At 46.6% G+C, this 15974-nt stretch overlaps 1 protein-coding gene across 14 annotated transcripts in view; it reads left to right on the plus strand.

Annotated features, from left to right (window-relative positions):
• OSBP2 (oxysterol binding protein 2) overlaps window positions 1–15974 on the plus strand; it is a 248474-nt gene that overhangs the window by 66772 nt on the left and 165728 nt on the right. For all 14 annotated transcript variants that reach the window (XM_058431268.1, XM_058431265.1, XM_058431267.1 and 11 more), the window contains one exon: window positions 11352–11560. In XM_058431268.1, coding sequence (XP_058287251.1) covers window positions 11352–11560 — 209 coding nt within the window. The remainder of the gene's footprint in view (window positions 1–11351; window positions 11561–15974) is intronic.

A 15974-nucleotide genomic window follows, 5' to 3' on the forward strand; every position in this document is an offset into this window, starting at 1 on the left:
TTATTCACAGTACCCACCTAAATGTCCATCGATGGATGGATGGATCTAAAATTATTGGCCGGGCACGGTGGCTCACGCCTGTAAACCCAGCACTTTGGGAGGCCAAGGTGGGAGGATCACCTGGGGTCAGAAGTTTCAGACCAGCCTGGCCATCGTAATGAAACCCCGTCTCTACTAAAAATACAAACATTAGCTGGGCATACTGGTGGGCACCTATAATCCCAGCTACTCGGGAGGCTGAGGCAGGAGAATCGTTTGAACCCGGGAGGCAGAGATTGCTGTGAGCCAAGATCGTGCCATTGCACTCCAGTCTGGGTGACAGAGAGAGACTCCATCTCAAAAAAAAAAAATATATATATATATATATATGTGTGTGTGTGTATACATGTATACACAATGGGGAGGTAGCCTTAAAAAGCTAGGAAATCGGCTGGTCATGGTGGCTCATGCCTGTAATCCCAGTACTTGGAGAGGCCGAGGCAGGCGGATCATGAGATCAGGAGTTTGAGACCAGCCTGGCAAACATAGTGAAACCCTGTCTCTACTAAAAATACAAAAATTAGCCAGGCTCTTGTGGACTTCAGCTCTTGTGGACTTCAACACCTTGATTATGGGCCTCCAGAAGTGTGAGATAATAAATTTCTGGGTTTTTCTGTTTTTTGGGTTTTTTTCTTGTTTTTTTTTTTTTTTTTTTTTGAGATGGAGTCTCCCTCTGTCACCCAGGCTGGAGTGCAGTGGCACAATCTCGCTTGGCTCACTGCAACCTCTGCCTCCCAGGTTCAAGTGATTCTCGTGTCTCAGCCTTCCAAGTAGTAGCTGGGACTACAGGCGTGTGCCACCATGCCCGACTAATTTTTGTATTTTTAGTAGAGACGGGATTTCACCATGTTCCCCAGGCTAGTCTCAAACTCCTGACTTCAAGTGATTTGACCACCTCGGCCTCCCAAAGTCCTGGGATTACAGGCGCGAGCCACCACACCCAGCCTGGAGTTTGCTTTTAAAGCTAATTTTTATAAAGTATGAAAGTATAACATACATGCAGAAAAACTGGTCAATTACGAGAATGCAACTAGTGAATTTTCAAGGAGTGAGCACCTCCCCTTATTTTGAATTTATTTCCCTCCACTTATTGTTAACAAACAGTGGCTTGTCATTTACAGGCCTGTGTCCTTCCCAAGCTAGACCACTGAGGCCAGAAAGATGTGTCTTATTTATTTTTGTATCTACTCCCTCCCCAGTTTCTAGCACAATTCCTTTATATAGCAGCCCACAGGAAGTGCTTGCTGAATTAGAATGCAGAAGGTTGGATGGGAATTTCACAGTGAATCAGGGTCACCTTGAGCTTGCGTTGCATGGAAGTTCCATATAAGGCTAAGTACTTTGCTCCAGAGTGGTAGATTTTGGTCTTTCTGTATTCAGATTCGCTGCCCTGTCTATATATATATATATATATATATATATATTTTTTTTTTTTTTTTTTTTCCCTTGGACATTTTTGGGGAAGGTCTTCTGGAAAACATAACCCAAGGCAGGGATTAAAGAACTAATGCTGTAATACCAGCATTTTGGGTGCCTCACGGCGCAGTGTCTCATGCCTGTAATCCCAGCACTTTGGGAGGCCGAAGCGGGCGGATCACGAGGTCAGGAGATTGAGATCATCCTGACTAACACTGTGAAACCCTGTCTCTACTAAAGACACAAAAAATTAGCCGGGCGTGGTGGCGGGCACCTGTAGTCCCAGCTACTCGGGAGGCGGAGGCAGGAGAATCACTTGAACCCGGGAGGTGGAGGTTGCAGTGAGCCGAGATCGCGCCACTGCAGTCCAGCCTGGGCGACAGAGTGAGACTCCATCTCAAATAAATAAGTAAATAAATAAATGAAAAATAAAGAGCTGACACTTTGGGAGGTGCAATCCCAGGGCAGTGAAGGAGCAGTGGCAAGTGGCAGAGGAGAGATCAAAGTGACCACCCAGCTCATTCCCTTGCTGGATGAGACTTCACAGCGAGCTACAGAGACACGGCGGGTTGCTCAGCAAGCATGCTTGTGTGGCACATGGACTTTTCCAGAACATACGCAAGAAGAAAATACACCTCAGAGCCGTCCGTGGAGGGAAGAGTGGAGGGAGATTCATCTGACCTGTCCTTTTCATATCCTATTTTCCACTGTGGCATTTCATGCAAGCCCAGAAGTGGAGGGACGGCATGACCCGGATGAGGCATCATCGAGAGAGACAAAGAAGGAGGTGGTCGAGGGAATCTGAGAAGGCGCACAAGGTTTGTGTCCAATACAGTCCACACCTTGCGCTACTCAGGTCTGCTCGTGCCCTCCCATGATATCAGCTCTCCTACTTCAATGTGGGAATCTCCGTTTTCCTTGGAGAACAAAAACATCCTCATCCCTTCCCTGAGCAGGAAGGTACAAGTCCCGTCAGTGACAGAAGCCATTTCCTGGTGCTGGCCCATTGGGGTTACCAGGAAGAATAAAGCAAGAAGGTTGTGAAACAAGGTCACCTGCTGCTGCCGTGGCTGGTCCTGATGTGCACATTGTTACTCATCATTTCCCTCCTGCACTACCCACCCTAGACCCTCTCCACTCTCCGCCAGCACTCTGGTTGGTCTGTGATGTTTGTGCTGAGGGGTCTGCATGTGTTGTTGGCCTTGCTCATTATCAGCCTTTACCAATCATGGAAGTATTAAGAGATACCGGGGCTAGGCACAGTGGCTCATGTCTGTAATCCCAGCACTTTGGGAGGCCAAGGTGGGCAGATCACCTGAGGTGAGGGGTTCAAGACCAGCCTCACTAACATGGTGAAACCCCATCTCTACTAAAAATACAAAAATTAGCCGGGCGTGGTGATGGGCGCCTATAGTCCCAGCTACTCGGGAGGCTGAGACAGGAGAATCACTTGAACCCGGGAGGCGGAGGTTGCAGGAAGCCGAGATAGCGCCATTGCACTCCAGCCTGGGTGACAAGAGTGAAACTCCGTCTCAAAAAATAAAAAAATAAATAAAAATAAGAGATATCCCAAGGAGTCCTCTGGGTTTTATTCCAGACATTCTCCTCCCATTTCCAAATGGGCCACTCACCTAATTCCTCATGGCAATTAGGATCAGTGACCCCTGGCAGTAGAGTCACTCCCCTGGCAGTACATCACTCCCCTCTTTGTTGGTCACTGGCATGAGGAGCCATAGGTGGCCAAGTGGTTGTGGCAGTGTCCAGATCAGTGGAATCCTTGTTTCACATTCCTCCCTTACCCCAGGACTAGATCCTCTAACCCAGCTGATCCCAAGTATGTGAGGATGGGAAGCACACAGCTTGCAAAGGGCAACCATGCGTGATGGTGAGCAGGGCCACTCCTGGACCTGTCTGCTGTAGCTGTGGGGGACATGGTACCAGATATCAGTTGTCAGCTCAAGGCATCCTGGAGGACAGAGGCTCAAACCTGAGGGGCATTTCTCCCTCGGTGTCCCCGCTAAGCCAGTAGGCCATTCCATTGTTTTGTCAGGCTCACTGCCCACTAGCGCATCTGGGTTCCTGTGATTCCAGTGAATTTATGGCCAGGAGTCATTGGCACAGCTGCTAGGCTGAAATGGGCCACTTTGTATAAGGCTGTGTTGAATGGAAGTCCAGGCCAGCACATGAGGCATTCAGTAACTTTGGACCATGGTGCTACTGCAGGCACTACTGGCAGGGAAGGCAACCTCATTACCAAAAAACGCTTCCATTTCATGAAGGATAAATTATGTATCCCTTCAAGGTGGAAGAGGTCTGATATAGTTAGTGGCTGTCTGGCTCTTCCCAAGGATGGGCCATATCAAGGAAGGTTCCATGTTGGTTTCTACTGCTGGTAGATGGAGCACTCAGTGGAGCCGCGAGATGAGCCTTGGTGCTGGGGAGGCAAAAGAGGAAGAAAAGCAAGGGGAGGATGCAATGTAACATGAGGCTTCAAGGCCTGGCAACCACTTTGCAGCAAACTGTAAGGCTCACAGAGGCCACTCATGTTCTCTGGGCTCATGGACTTCTCTGGAAGGTTTGCAAAGATAACTTGGAGAGATCTGCAGGGGGGATAAATGAAGAGCATTTCCTGGCCTGGTTCCCATCCACTTCCCATTTCCCACTGCTCATTGTTTAACCTGTGAGTCACTAACCCTTCCATACTGTGGGTTGCAAAAATCCAGCTTCTTGGTGACCACTCAGGAAACCAGACTGCATACTCTGAGATGCAGTACTACTCCCAAGCCCAAAAATGCAGGGGTGACTTGGCTTAAATGGAGGAGGGAGAGAGGGGACGGAGGAGGTGCACAATTCTGAGTTGGTGTAGAAGGTTTGGATCCAATACAACTATGTTAGTCGCTAACCATAGATGGTCTCCATGGCCCAAAAAGCAATACATTAACTATTACAGGCTTCCAAGTTCTGATAGCTGGAATCCTTGACAGAGGTGAGAGTGTGACTGGGATCATTGCGAGTATTATTTTTTTGAGAATCGGTGTAGTTAACTGAGTGGGTTGTTGGTTGTGGTAAATTCTCTTGCAGTTAAATTGTACTGCAGATGTTTAGTATTTTGTTTATATTTGTTCTAAATACATCAGATATCAAAGTAATGCCTCAAAACATGTCTCCTTAAGAATGGCAGAAGATACATTATCATTTTTTTTTGAGACGGAGTCTAGCTCTGTCACCCAGGCTAGAGTGCAGTGGCGCGATCTCCGCTCACTGCAACCATCACCTCTTGGGTTCAAACGATTCTCCTGCCTCAGCCTCCTGAGTAGCTGGGATTACAGACATGCACCACCACACCCATTTAATTTTTGTATTTTTAGTGGAGACGGGGTTTCACCATGTTGGCCAGGCTGGTCTCGAACTCCTGGCCTCAAGTGATCTGCCCACCTCCGTGCTGGGATAATAGGCATGAGCCATCATGCCCAGCCACATTATCATGTATTTTGGATATGAGCCCTGATAAAACTGGGAGGCCTTAGGACATGGCCAGTAGTGAGGCCACTGAAGCTGCTTAGGGCTCAGTGAGACCAGATGGTTCTGGAATATTGCACACCTCCATAGGCTCTTGGGGGAGAGGAGTTACCACTGCAGCTTGCAGGGCCCAGGTCCATAGTGTACTGTGAGCAGGGCTTTAACTTTGCCACCGTCTGGACTATTGGACTTCCCTGGAAGGTTAACCTTCATAGGGAGGGTTACCTCAGCCAGTACTCACAATGGGAGAAACAAAATCATTTATTTACAACATGAGCAGGTGCACTACTCCCAAACAACAATCTGAATTTTAGGATACGTCCCTAAATTTTAGACCCTTTCAGGACTGAGTTTGAAGCCATTGAAAATTTTTAAAAACTAAATAAAAAGGATAAAAATAATACCTTGGCTACAGGTTAAAAATGGATTGAACATAAAATATCTAAATGAAAGAGAAGAGCAGAGCTAAATTCTAAGACTAGCAAATGTATCAGATCTTGATAATTTTAAGGGTTGTTATCCCCCACATTTATATATTTCACTGTATAATTCCTTCCAAATAATGTAGAAAGATAAAACTGAAAGTTAAAGTAAGAGGCTGAGTGTGGTTGGTGGCTCATGCCTGTAATCCTAGCACTTTGGAAGGTCAAGTTGGGAGGATAACTTGAGCTCAGGAGTTCGAGACCAGCCTAGGCAACATAGTGAGACCTTGTCTCTACCAAAATATATATATATATATATTAGCTGGGCATGGTGGCACATGCGTATGGTCCCAGTTACTTGGGAGGCTGAGACAGGAGGATTGTTTGAGTGCAGGAGTTCAAGGCTGCAGTGAGCTATGATTGCACCATTGCACTCCAGCCTGGGCAACAGAGTGAGACTCTTATTTCAAAAAAAAAAAATAAATAAAACCCTTAATAAAAAGTAGCCCTAACTAGAATAAGTAAAGGATCAATTTAGATTTGGATGCTGGGTGACTAGAAAAACTAATTTGCTATATTTTCATTTTCCGAAGTGCTCATGTTACTTATTCATATCTACCTGCTCTTGTTTCATTTTTATCAACTTCTATTCTTCTATTTCATTAAATTGTTTCCTTTTTTTTCTTCTCTCTCTTTTTTTTTTTTTTTTTTTTTTTACGACTTTTTGGAGACAGGGTCTTAACTCTGGAATGCCTGGCTAATTTTTGTGGGTTTTGTAAAGACAGGGTTTCACCATGTTGCCCAGACTGGTCTTGAGCTCCTGGCCTCAAGTGATCTCCCACTTCAGCCTCCCAAAGTGCTGGGATTACAGGCATGAACCACTGCACCCCAGCCTATCCCTCCTTTTACTGATGTTATTCCTTTATCTTTGAGAATCCTAAACCTATTTATATTAAATACTTTTCATATTGGTATGGCTGAAGCGATTCTTCTTCTTCTTTTTTTTTTTTTTTCTTTTGGAGACAGAGTCTCATCTTGCTTTGTTGACCAGGCTGGAGTGCAGTGGTATGATCTCAGTTCACTGCAACCTCCATTTCCCAAGTGCAAGCAATTCTTGTGCTTCAGCCTCCCGAGTAGCTGGGACTACAGGTGTGCACCACCATGCCCAGCTAATTTTTGGTATTTTTATTTTTTTATTATTTATTTATTTATTTCGAGTCATAGTCTTGCTCTGTCACCCAGACTGGAGTGCGGTGGCACGATCTCGTGGCACGATCTCAGCTCACTGCAACCTCCACCTCCCAGGTTCAAGTGATTTTCATGCCTCAGCCTTCTGAGTAGCTGGAATTACAGTTACACACCACCATGCCCAGCTAATTTTAATATTTTTAGTGGAGATGGGGTTTCACCATGTTGTCCAGGCTGGGCTCGAACTCCTGACCTCAAGAGATCCGCCCACCTCGGCCTTCCAAAGTGCTGGGATTACAGGTGTGAGCCACCATCCCTGGCCTGAAGTGATTCATCTTCTAAGCATTGACTTCATTGGCTTCTTTATTAGCACTGGTTTTCTTCACAGGTTTTGAATTTTGGTTTTTAGGCTCATCTCGACTGGGAGGTCTTCCCTCCCTCCCTCCCTCAGCCTCACTAACTCTTTGTCTAGTGATTTTTAAAATGTCTTTTCTTAGTCCCGTGGAGAGTCCCGTCTAGAACCAGATCCTATGATGGGGGCTTGGGACTTCTGCCCTTGAGTGACATTGGGAATATCTCCAATCCAATCCCTGACCCTGGAGGCAAATGAGTTCAGGTTCTGGCTACAAGACTTTGCTCTCAGCTGTGACCCTGGGAAGGTGATAGCAGCATTAAATTGTTAAAATTTTGAAATAACTTAGATTTTCAGAAAAGTTAGAAACATAGTGCAGACAGTTCCTATATACTCTTCACTTAGCTCCCCTTAGTGTTAACATCTTACCTCGCCGAAGTACAATTCTCAAAACTAGGAAACTAAAGTCATTATAATACTATTGACTAAACTCCAAACATTATTCAAATTTCATTAGTCTTTTCTTTTCTATTTTATAATTCAATCCAAGATTCTGTATTGCATTTAGTGATTTTTCTGTGTCCATATGGACACTCTATCACCCAGTTGGAATGCAGTGGCATGATTATGGCTGACTGTAACCTCTACTTCCTGGGCCCAAGCAATCCTCTCACCTCAGCTCCTGAGTAGCTGGGACTACAGGTGCACACCACCTCACCTGGCTAATTAAAAAAAAATTGTTTTTGTAGAAATGGGGTCTTCCTATGTTGCCCATGCTGGTCTTGAACTCCTGGCCTCAAATGACCCTCCCACCTTGGCCTCCTAAATTGCTGAGATTACAGGTGTGAGCCACCACGCCCAACCTAACTTCAAGAACTCTTGACCATCTCTGTTTCTTTCCTGATTTTAGGCCCACAATGTTCAATGTCTTAGTTTTAGGATGAGACTCTAAATCTTTTTTTTTTTTTTTTTTTGAGATGGAGTCTCGCTCTGTTGCCCAGGCTGGAGTGCAGTGGCACGATCTCGGCTCATCACAACCTCCGTCTCCAGGGTTCAAGCGATTCTCCTGCCTCAGTCTCCTGAGTAGCTGGGACTACAGGCATGCACCACCATACCCGGCTAATTTTTGTATTTTTAGTAGAGACGGGGTTTCCCTATGTTGGCCAGGCTGCTCTCAAACTCCCGACCTCATGATCCACCCGCCTCAGCCTCCCAAAGTGCTGGGATTATAGGTGTGAGCCACCATGCACGGCTGAGACTCTAAATCCTTAACGTAGCCTACAAGGTATAATTTAGTCCCTGCCTGATTTTCTTTTCCTTATTTTTTTTTTTCAACTCCAGAAATATGGTTACCCACCTGCCTGATTATTTTGCTTCATTTTTCTCTCATTTGCTCTCTTGTTGTCCGCACTCTAGCCAAAGGACCTTTCTTTCTATTCCTTGGAAGCTGAGAACTGCTCCTCACCTGGCGGTCTTTGCCCCTGCTGCTCTCTCTGTCCAGAACACTGCCCATCCCCCTCTTATTTCTGAGCTAAGCCATAATGTCATTTTTGGTGAGTCACTACACTAACACCTGAACAATTTCTAGCCTAAAATGTCCTTAAATCTAAAAGTGTCAGGCTTCCAACAGGCATGCCCAGCTTCGCCAGTTTTCTAAATTAGAGTGACTGTCCTTTGAACAAAAGATACCAGCAGCTAAGAGTTGGGCTTTCCTTCAGCTACACGTCATCTTCTGTAAGGAATGTGCCCAAAGCACAAGGGAATTGGAAAAGACAATCACTGTTCAAAAAAAGACAAATGTCTTTTTTTTTTCTTTGAGATGGAGTTTCGCTCTTGTTGCCCAGGCTGGAGTGCAATGGCGCGATCTTGGCGCATTGCAACCTCCGCCTCCCGAGTTCAAGTGATTCTCCTGCCTCAGCCTCCTGAGTAGCTGGGACTACAGGCACCCGCCACCACGCCCGGCTAAGTTTTGTATTTTTCAGTAGAGACGGGGTTTCACCATGTTAGCCAGGCTGGTCACAATCTTCTGACCTCAAGTGATCCACCTGCTGCCTCCTCCCAAAATGCTGGGATTACAGGCATGAGCCACCGCGCCCAGCTGACAAATGTCTGATTGAGTGTCGAGTCATTTGACTTTAGAACTGATAGAAGAATCAAAAACATGACAGACGATGAACAGCCAGGGAAAATAAATGAGCATTAAAAGGTAGCAGAAAATTACCAAATGAGCTCCTGCCACTGGCAGTATTAAATGCTGGCCAATCACTCTTCCTTTTCTAATGCCCTTCATGAAAAAAGATTTATTATGTCGTAGGGGTTCTGAATTTCCTTCAAGTGTCTAAGGAGTGAGTTAGATCCAGTCATGATAGTTGGATCTCCGTTTTCCGACATTGATTGTAATTGGAAATGGCATACATTTTAGTCACCTACCCTTCCCTTATTTTGATACCATTACCTCCATCATCTTATAAGTCCCTTGTCATGAGGTTGCACTGTGTTTGCCCAGCCAATGCCTTCAAGTAATCCATGTAGAGCCAGAGAATGGGGCATCCTTGCTCTGTAGATCTCATGATAGAACAAAAGGACAGCATCGGGGAGACACTAGCCCCAGGTGCCTCCCAGCAGGAGATGCCTCTACGTCTGCCCCCTTGGGCTCTGGGCCTCCAATTTCAGTTTTAGTGGCAGGATCCCAACCTGCTCCAACTCCGTAGTTCTTTTTTTTTTGTTTGTTTTGAGACGGAGTCTCACTCTGTCACCCAGGCTGGAGTGCAGTGGCACCTTTTCGCTCACTGCAACCTCCGCCTCCCGGGTTCAAGTGATTCTCCTGCCCCAGCCTCCCAAGTAGCTGGGACTACACGTGCACGCTACCATGCCCAGCTAATTTTTGTATTTTTGTAAATGCCCAAGGGGTTCACCTTGCCCGCTGCCTAGACAGAGCCGATTCATCAAGACAGGGGAATTGCAATAGAGAAAGAGTAATTCACACAGAGTCTGCTGTGCAGGAGATGGGAGTTTTATTATTATTCAAATCAGTCTCCCTGAGCATTCGGGGAGCAGAGTTTTTGTTTTGTTTTGTTTTGTTTTGTTTTGTTTTGTTTTGTTTGTTTGTTTGTGTTTGAGACGGGGTCTCGCTCTGTAGCCCAGGCTGGAGTGCAGTGGCACGATCTTGGCTCACTGCAACCTCTGCCTCCCCGGTCCTGGTTTAAGCAATTCTCCTGCCTCAGCCTCCCGAGTAGCTGGGATTACAGGCAAGCCCCACCATGCCCAGCTAATTTTTGTATTTTTAGTAGAGACGGGATTTCACCATGTTGGCCAGCTGGTCTTGAACTCCTGACCTCAGGTGATCCGCCCATCTCGGCCTCCCAAAGTGCTGGGATTATAGGCGTGAGCCACCGCGCCCGGCCAAGGGGAGAAGAGTTTTTTAGGATAACTTGGTGGGTGGTGGGGGAACCAGTAAGCCAGGAGTGCTGATTGGTCAGGGATGAAATTATAGGGAATCAAAACTATCTTCTTGTACTGAGTCAGTTCCTAGGTGGGGGCCACAAGATCAGACGAGCCAATTTATCGATGTGGGTGGTGCCAGCTGATCCATCAAGTGCAGGGTTTGCAAAATATCTCAAGCACTGCTCTTAGGAGCAGTTTAGGGAGGGTCAGAATCTTATAGCCTCCAAATGCATGACTCCTAAACCATAATTTCTAATCCTGTGGCTAATGTTACTCTAGTCCCCAGGCAAGAAGGAGGTCTGCTTCGGGAAAGGGCTGTTTCCATCTTTGTTTAAACTATAAACTACAAATTAAATTTCTCTCAAAGTTAATTCAGCCTATGCCCAGGAATGAACAAAGACAGCTTGGAGGTTAGAAGCAAGATGGAGTCAGTTAAGTTAGATCTCTTTCAGTCATAATTTTGCAAAAGCAGTTTCATTTCTAGTAGAGACAGGGCTTCACCATGTTGGCTCATGACCTCAAGTGATCCGCCCTCCTCGGTCTCCCAAAGTGCTGGGATTGCAGGTGTGAGCCACCGCGCATGGCCCCAACTCTGTGGTTCTAAGACTTAATGGAAAGAGTTTAGCACAGAGTCCGAAGGCTGATCTGTCTTGAGAGACCCTGGGCAGTCATTCTGCCATTTCGTGGTGTCTGCAAGGCTTTAGACCACACCAGACACTCCCTGCACACGTGGCACCAGTGCAGGCTCCTGTCCCTCTGCCGCTCCCCACAGAGAGCCGTCATGGCCTTAGAGTCCCCCTCAACTAAGCCACGACCAGGCAGTTCCAATAGGCATCATGTCCCAACTTTGACTCCAGGGCCTCTCCCAGCTCTGAGGGTCTAAGATTCTGAGGATTTGCCTGGAGGGTTTCTTTAGTCTGGAGCCATTGAGACTAGGAGCCTCACCCCATTCCTTCTCTTACATCCTACAGAAATCAGGGTGAAATGGCCCACACGTGCCGTGGAACCATCAACCTGTCCACCGCGCACATTGACACGGAGGACTCTTGTGGTATCTTGCTGACCAGTGGGGCCAGGAGCTACCACCTCAAGGCCAGCTCAGAGGTGGACCGGCAGCAGTGGATCACCGCCCTGGAGCTGGCCAAGGCCAAGGCTGTCCGCGTGATGAACACTCATTCAGGTAGTGAGCACTTGGGACAGCGGGTGTGTATATGGTGGTGTCATGAGTCTGAAGGAAGTGGGAATTGCAAGCGGCTGGTGGGCAGTGGTGGCCAAGAGACCCAGGCCAGCCTAGATCAATCTGGAAGGTGAAGGTGCGTGCATGTTCTGTGCATCGTCAGCAGTGAGAGGCTCAGCCATTCTGTCTGGCCAGCAGTTTTTGGTGGGCAGGAGCTGTGTGTGCCTTTCTTTGGGCTAGTCAGGACTTCAGCAGACCCTTCAGATGCTGCAGTGGGTCAGGTCCAGAAGCAGCAGTCAGTCTGTGCCTCAAGCCAGCCTTTTCCCCAGGTTCCCCCATTGTGGAGAGTGAAACCATTTAGCCAGAGCTGCTGTCTTTGCCTATTAGGGAGGCCAGCTCAGATGTCCTGAGCAAGACATTTTGTTTCTTACTTTAATAAATTTATTTTATTTTTTGAGACAGAGTCTCACTCTGTTGCCCAGGCTGGAGTACAGTGGCATGATCTCAGCTCACTGCAACCTCTGCCTTCCATGTTCAAGCAATTATCCTGCCTTAGCCTCCCAAGTAGCTGGGATTATAGGCACACACCACCATGCCCCACTAATTTTTGTATTTTTAATACAGACAGGGTTTCATCATGTTGGCCAGGCTGGTCCCAAACTCCTGACCTCAGGTGATATGCCCACTTCGGCCTCCTGAAGTGCTGGGATTACAGGCGTGAGCCACCGCGCCCGGCCAATAAATTTATTTTTTAAATATGTAATGTTCGGCCGGGCACGGTGGCACATGCCTGTAATCCCAGCACTTTGAGAGGCTGAGGCAGGTGGATCACGAGGTCAGGAGTTTGAGACCAGCCTAGCCAACATGGTGAAACCCCATCTCTACTAGAAATACAAAAAATTAGCTGGGCGTGGTGGTGCTTGCTTGTAATCCCAGCTACTCAGGAGGCTGAGGCAGGAGAATCGCTTGAACCTGGGAGGCGGAGGTTGCAGTAAGCCAAGATTGCACCAGGGTGAGACTCTGTCTCAAAAAAAAAAAAAAAAAAAAAAGTAATGTTTTAACATGACTCATAAACCAACAGCTTCTAAAGCCTACACAGTGAGGTCTTGTCTTTGACTTCTGGTTCCCAGTCACCCACCCCATTCTCCTACCCAGAGGCAACCAGAGATACTTGTATCTTTACATATATATTCAAATAGGTACTTATTTCAAAATAACTGCATTCACCGCCTTCTTTATTTTCCATTTAGCAATATGTCTTGGAAATTTTCACTGTCAATATGTAAAAAGCCTCCTCCTTGTTCTTTAGACAATGTAGCATTTCATTGTATGGGTGGACCATAGTTTATTTAACCTATAGCTTGTTGATGAGCATTTGGTTTGTTTTCCTTATTTTGTTGTGACATACTGTGCTGCCATGAGTAACCTTACCAGTACTTCATTTCATGCACATATGAGCATAAATGAAATTTATGTTCCAGGAAGCCGGCTTGCTGGGTCAATGGGCGCATACCTTTGTAATTCTTCAAGGTATTGTCAAACTGCCTTCCACAGGGGTTGTGCCATGGAATGTTAACAGGAGTGTGTGAGGACACACATCTCCCACAGCCCTGCCTGCCCAGAGCTACAGTAAATGTTTCTGATGGTTGAAAAATGTGTCTACGCATGCAACTGTGATCCTTCTGAAGTCATTAGCGGAATGGTGTATTCCACAGACCTATGTGTTTGTCTGGGAGGCAGGGCTCCAGGTGAGAAGAGGGCACAGCCCCTGCTCTCCCGGACTATCTTGGAGACTGGGTGGGGAGATGGTGAGTCCTGTGGAAGGAGTTCCGGCATTCAGCAGGATGGGAGCTAGTGATGTTGGTCCTTATGCCCCATCCCTGTCTCCCATGTTGGGGTCTGTCTCCTAGCTCTAGGGTCTCAGTGAGTATTAAAGAGCACTGAAAACCAGTCTGGCTTTCTCTTTTGTCTCACTCATTTGGAGCATGGGTCACCTGCTTGGTAATTGTTCTCCCTGAGGTCAGCACTCATGTAGCTCTCGTGTGTCAGCAATGATGCTGAGCTTGATGGGGGTCCCCCAGGTACCACTCCATCACCCAGTGAAGGAGGCAGGTGGGACCACCTCAGACATGGGCTGTGTTGGGACCCCCAGAAGGACCCGTGGCCTCCGTTTGTATGCCTGTGGGAAGCCACTGTGGCAAAAGCTGTGGCTGGTGGCACAGCTAGGCTCAGGGCACTCACACTGGCCAAGTGAGGATGCTCCCTAGAGATCTAGCTTTCTCTTCCTGGTTTCGCTTTTCTGAGTATATATAAATGATAAATTGCTTTATTTTTTAGGAACTTCTTGAAAATAATGCAGCAGGTGGCAATCGTGGGATTAGTCATCCTGGAACAGTTTTCCTATGACAGCCAATGCGAGGGGTTTTTGCAGTTGGCGGGGTGGGGGGGGGGGGGGGGTGGGGGTGGGGAGTGGGGAAGTGCTTGTTAACTCAGCTGGGCGGTGCTAGAGATTGCTAGCCCAGACTTCATCTAGGGGAGAAGGGGACCCCTGAGGGAGTAACCTTAGGCTCAGCTTCCTTCATTGTATGAGATGCAGCACATGTGCCAAGAGGGCAGCCTTCTGGGCAAGGGCACAGAACAGAGACAAACGTCCAGGTACCATTCAAGGTAGGATTCCTCTCCTGTTGGCTTTTTGCAGCATGAATGAACCATGTATGTGAAGGAAAAGCCTTCAGACGGCTACTCTGTGTTTATAGAAAGATTGGGACCACCTCATTATGTCTCGGAAGATAGCCCTTTGATGGCCTTCTGTTAAAGGCAAGGTCCTCCTCTCTAAGCTCTCAGGCTGATGTCTGAGAGTTGTGGTTTGTTACTTTTTGCCTGTCTTGGAGTCAGCTTAGGGCAGCCTTGAATGAGAGAAGATGGCCTAATGTCGCTCTCCTTGGGCCTGGCTGATGGTGGCCAGCTGGGTCAAGGACACAGATAGCACTTTAGGCAGGCCACTGTGGGTTATCCTGGGGCCTGTTTTATTTTCCTGAGCTGAGAACCCTGTCTCATCCTGCTGGAAGCCTACTTCCTACTTCTACTTATCTCTTGAAATCACCTGCTACTCCCCAGCTCTTTTGCCATGCGCTAATCCAAGTACAGTCCCCTCCTACCTGGATGTCTATCAGAAGTTCGAGACCAGCCTGGCCAACATGGTGAAACCCCGTCTCTGCTAAAAATACAAAAATTAGCCGGGTGTGGTGGCGCATGCCTGTAGTCCCAGCTACTTGGGAGGCTGAGGCAGGATAATCGCTTGAACCTGGGAGGCAGAGGTTGCCGTGAGCCGAGATCAGGCGACTGCACTCCAGCCTGGGCAACAGAGTGAAACTCTGTCTCAAAACATACAAACAAACAAACAAACAAAAAACCAATTCTTAGGTGCTATAAACCAACTAGACTTAGCAGACATATACAAAACACTCCACTCAACAACAGCAGATTATAATTTCTTTTCAAGTACACATGGAACATTTTTCAGGATAGACCATATGTTAGGCCACAAAACAAGTCTCAATAAATTTAAAAAAAGATTGAGATTATATGAAGTATCTTTTCTGACCACAGTGGAATGAAGGTAGGAATCAATAACAGAGGTAACACTAGAAAATGCAGAAATACATGGAAGTTAAACAACATACTCTTAAACAGCTAGTGGATCAAAGATGAAATCACAAGGGAAATTCGAAAATACATTGAGATAAATGAAAACAAGAACACAATATACCAAAATTTTGGAATGCGCAAAAGCAGTGCCCAGAGAGAAATGTATAGCTCTATCTATTCCTCATTTATGTGCCAGAAAAAAATACAAAAAAAAATTATAGCTTTAAAAATATATGTTAAAAAAGAAGGAAAATGAATCTCAAATGAAAAACCAAACTTTATACTGGAAGGAAGTAGGTAAAGAACAAACTAAACTCAAAGCTAGCAGAGGGAAGGAAACAATAAAGGTTAAAGTTGGGCTGGGCATAGTGGCTCACGCCTGTAATCCCAGCACTTTGGGAGGCCAAGGTGGGCGGATCACCTGAGGTCAGGAGTTTGAGACCAGCCTGGCCAACATGCTTAAACCCCATTTCTACTAAAAAAATTTAAAAATTAAATCAGCCAGATGTGGTAGCAGACGCCTGGTAATCCCAGCTACTTGGGAGGCTGAGGCAGGAGAATCACTTGAACCGGGGAGGCAGAGGTTGCAGCGAGCTGAGATTATGCCACTGCGCTCCAGCCTGGGCAACAGAGCGAGACTCTGTCTCAAAAAAAAAAAAAAATTAGAGTTAGAGTAAATGAAATAGAGAATAGAAAAACCAATAGAGAGAATGAATGAAAGCAAAAGCTGGTTCTTTGAAAAGACTGACGTAATTGGTAAGCCTTTAGC

This window comes from Hylobates moloch, unplaced genomic scaffold, assembly GCF_009828535.3.
Source record: "Hylobates moloch isolate HMO894 unplaced genomic scaffold, HMol_V3 SCAFFOLD_19, whole genome shotgun sequence".
NCBI classification, from domain to species: domain Eukaryota; kingdom Metazoa; phylum Chordata; class Mammalia; order Primates; family Hylobatidae; genus Hylobates; species Hylobates moloch.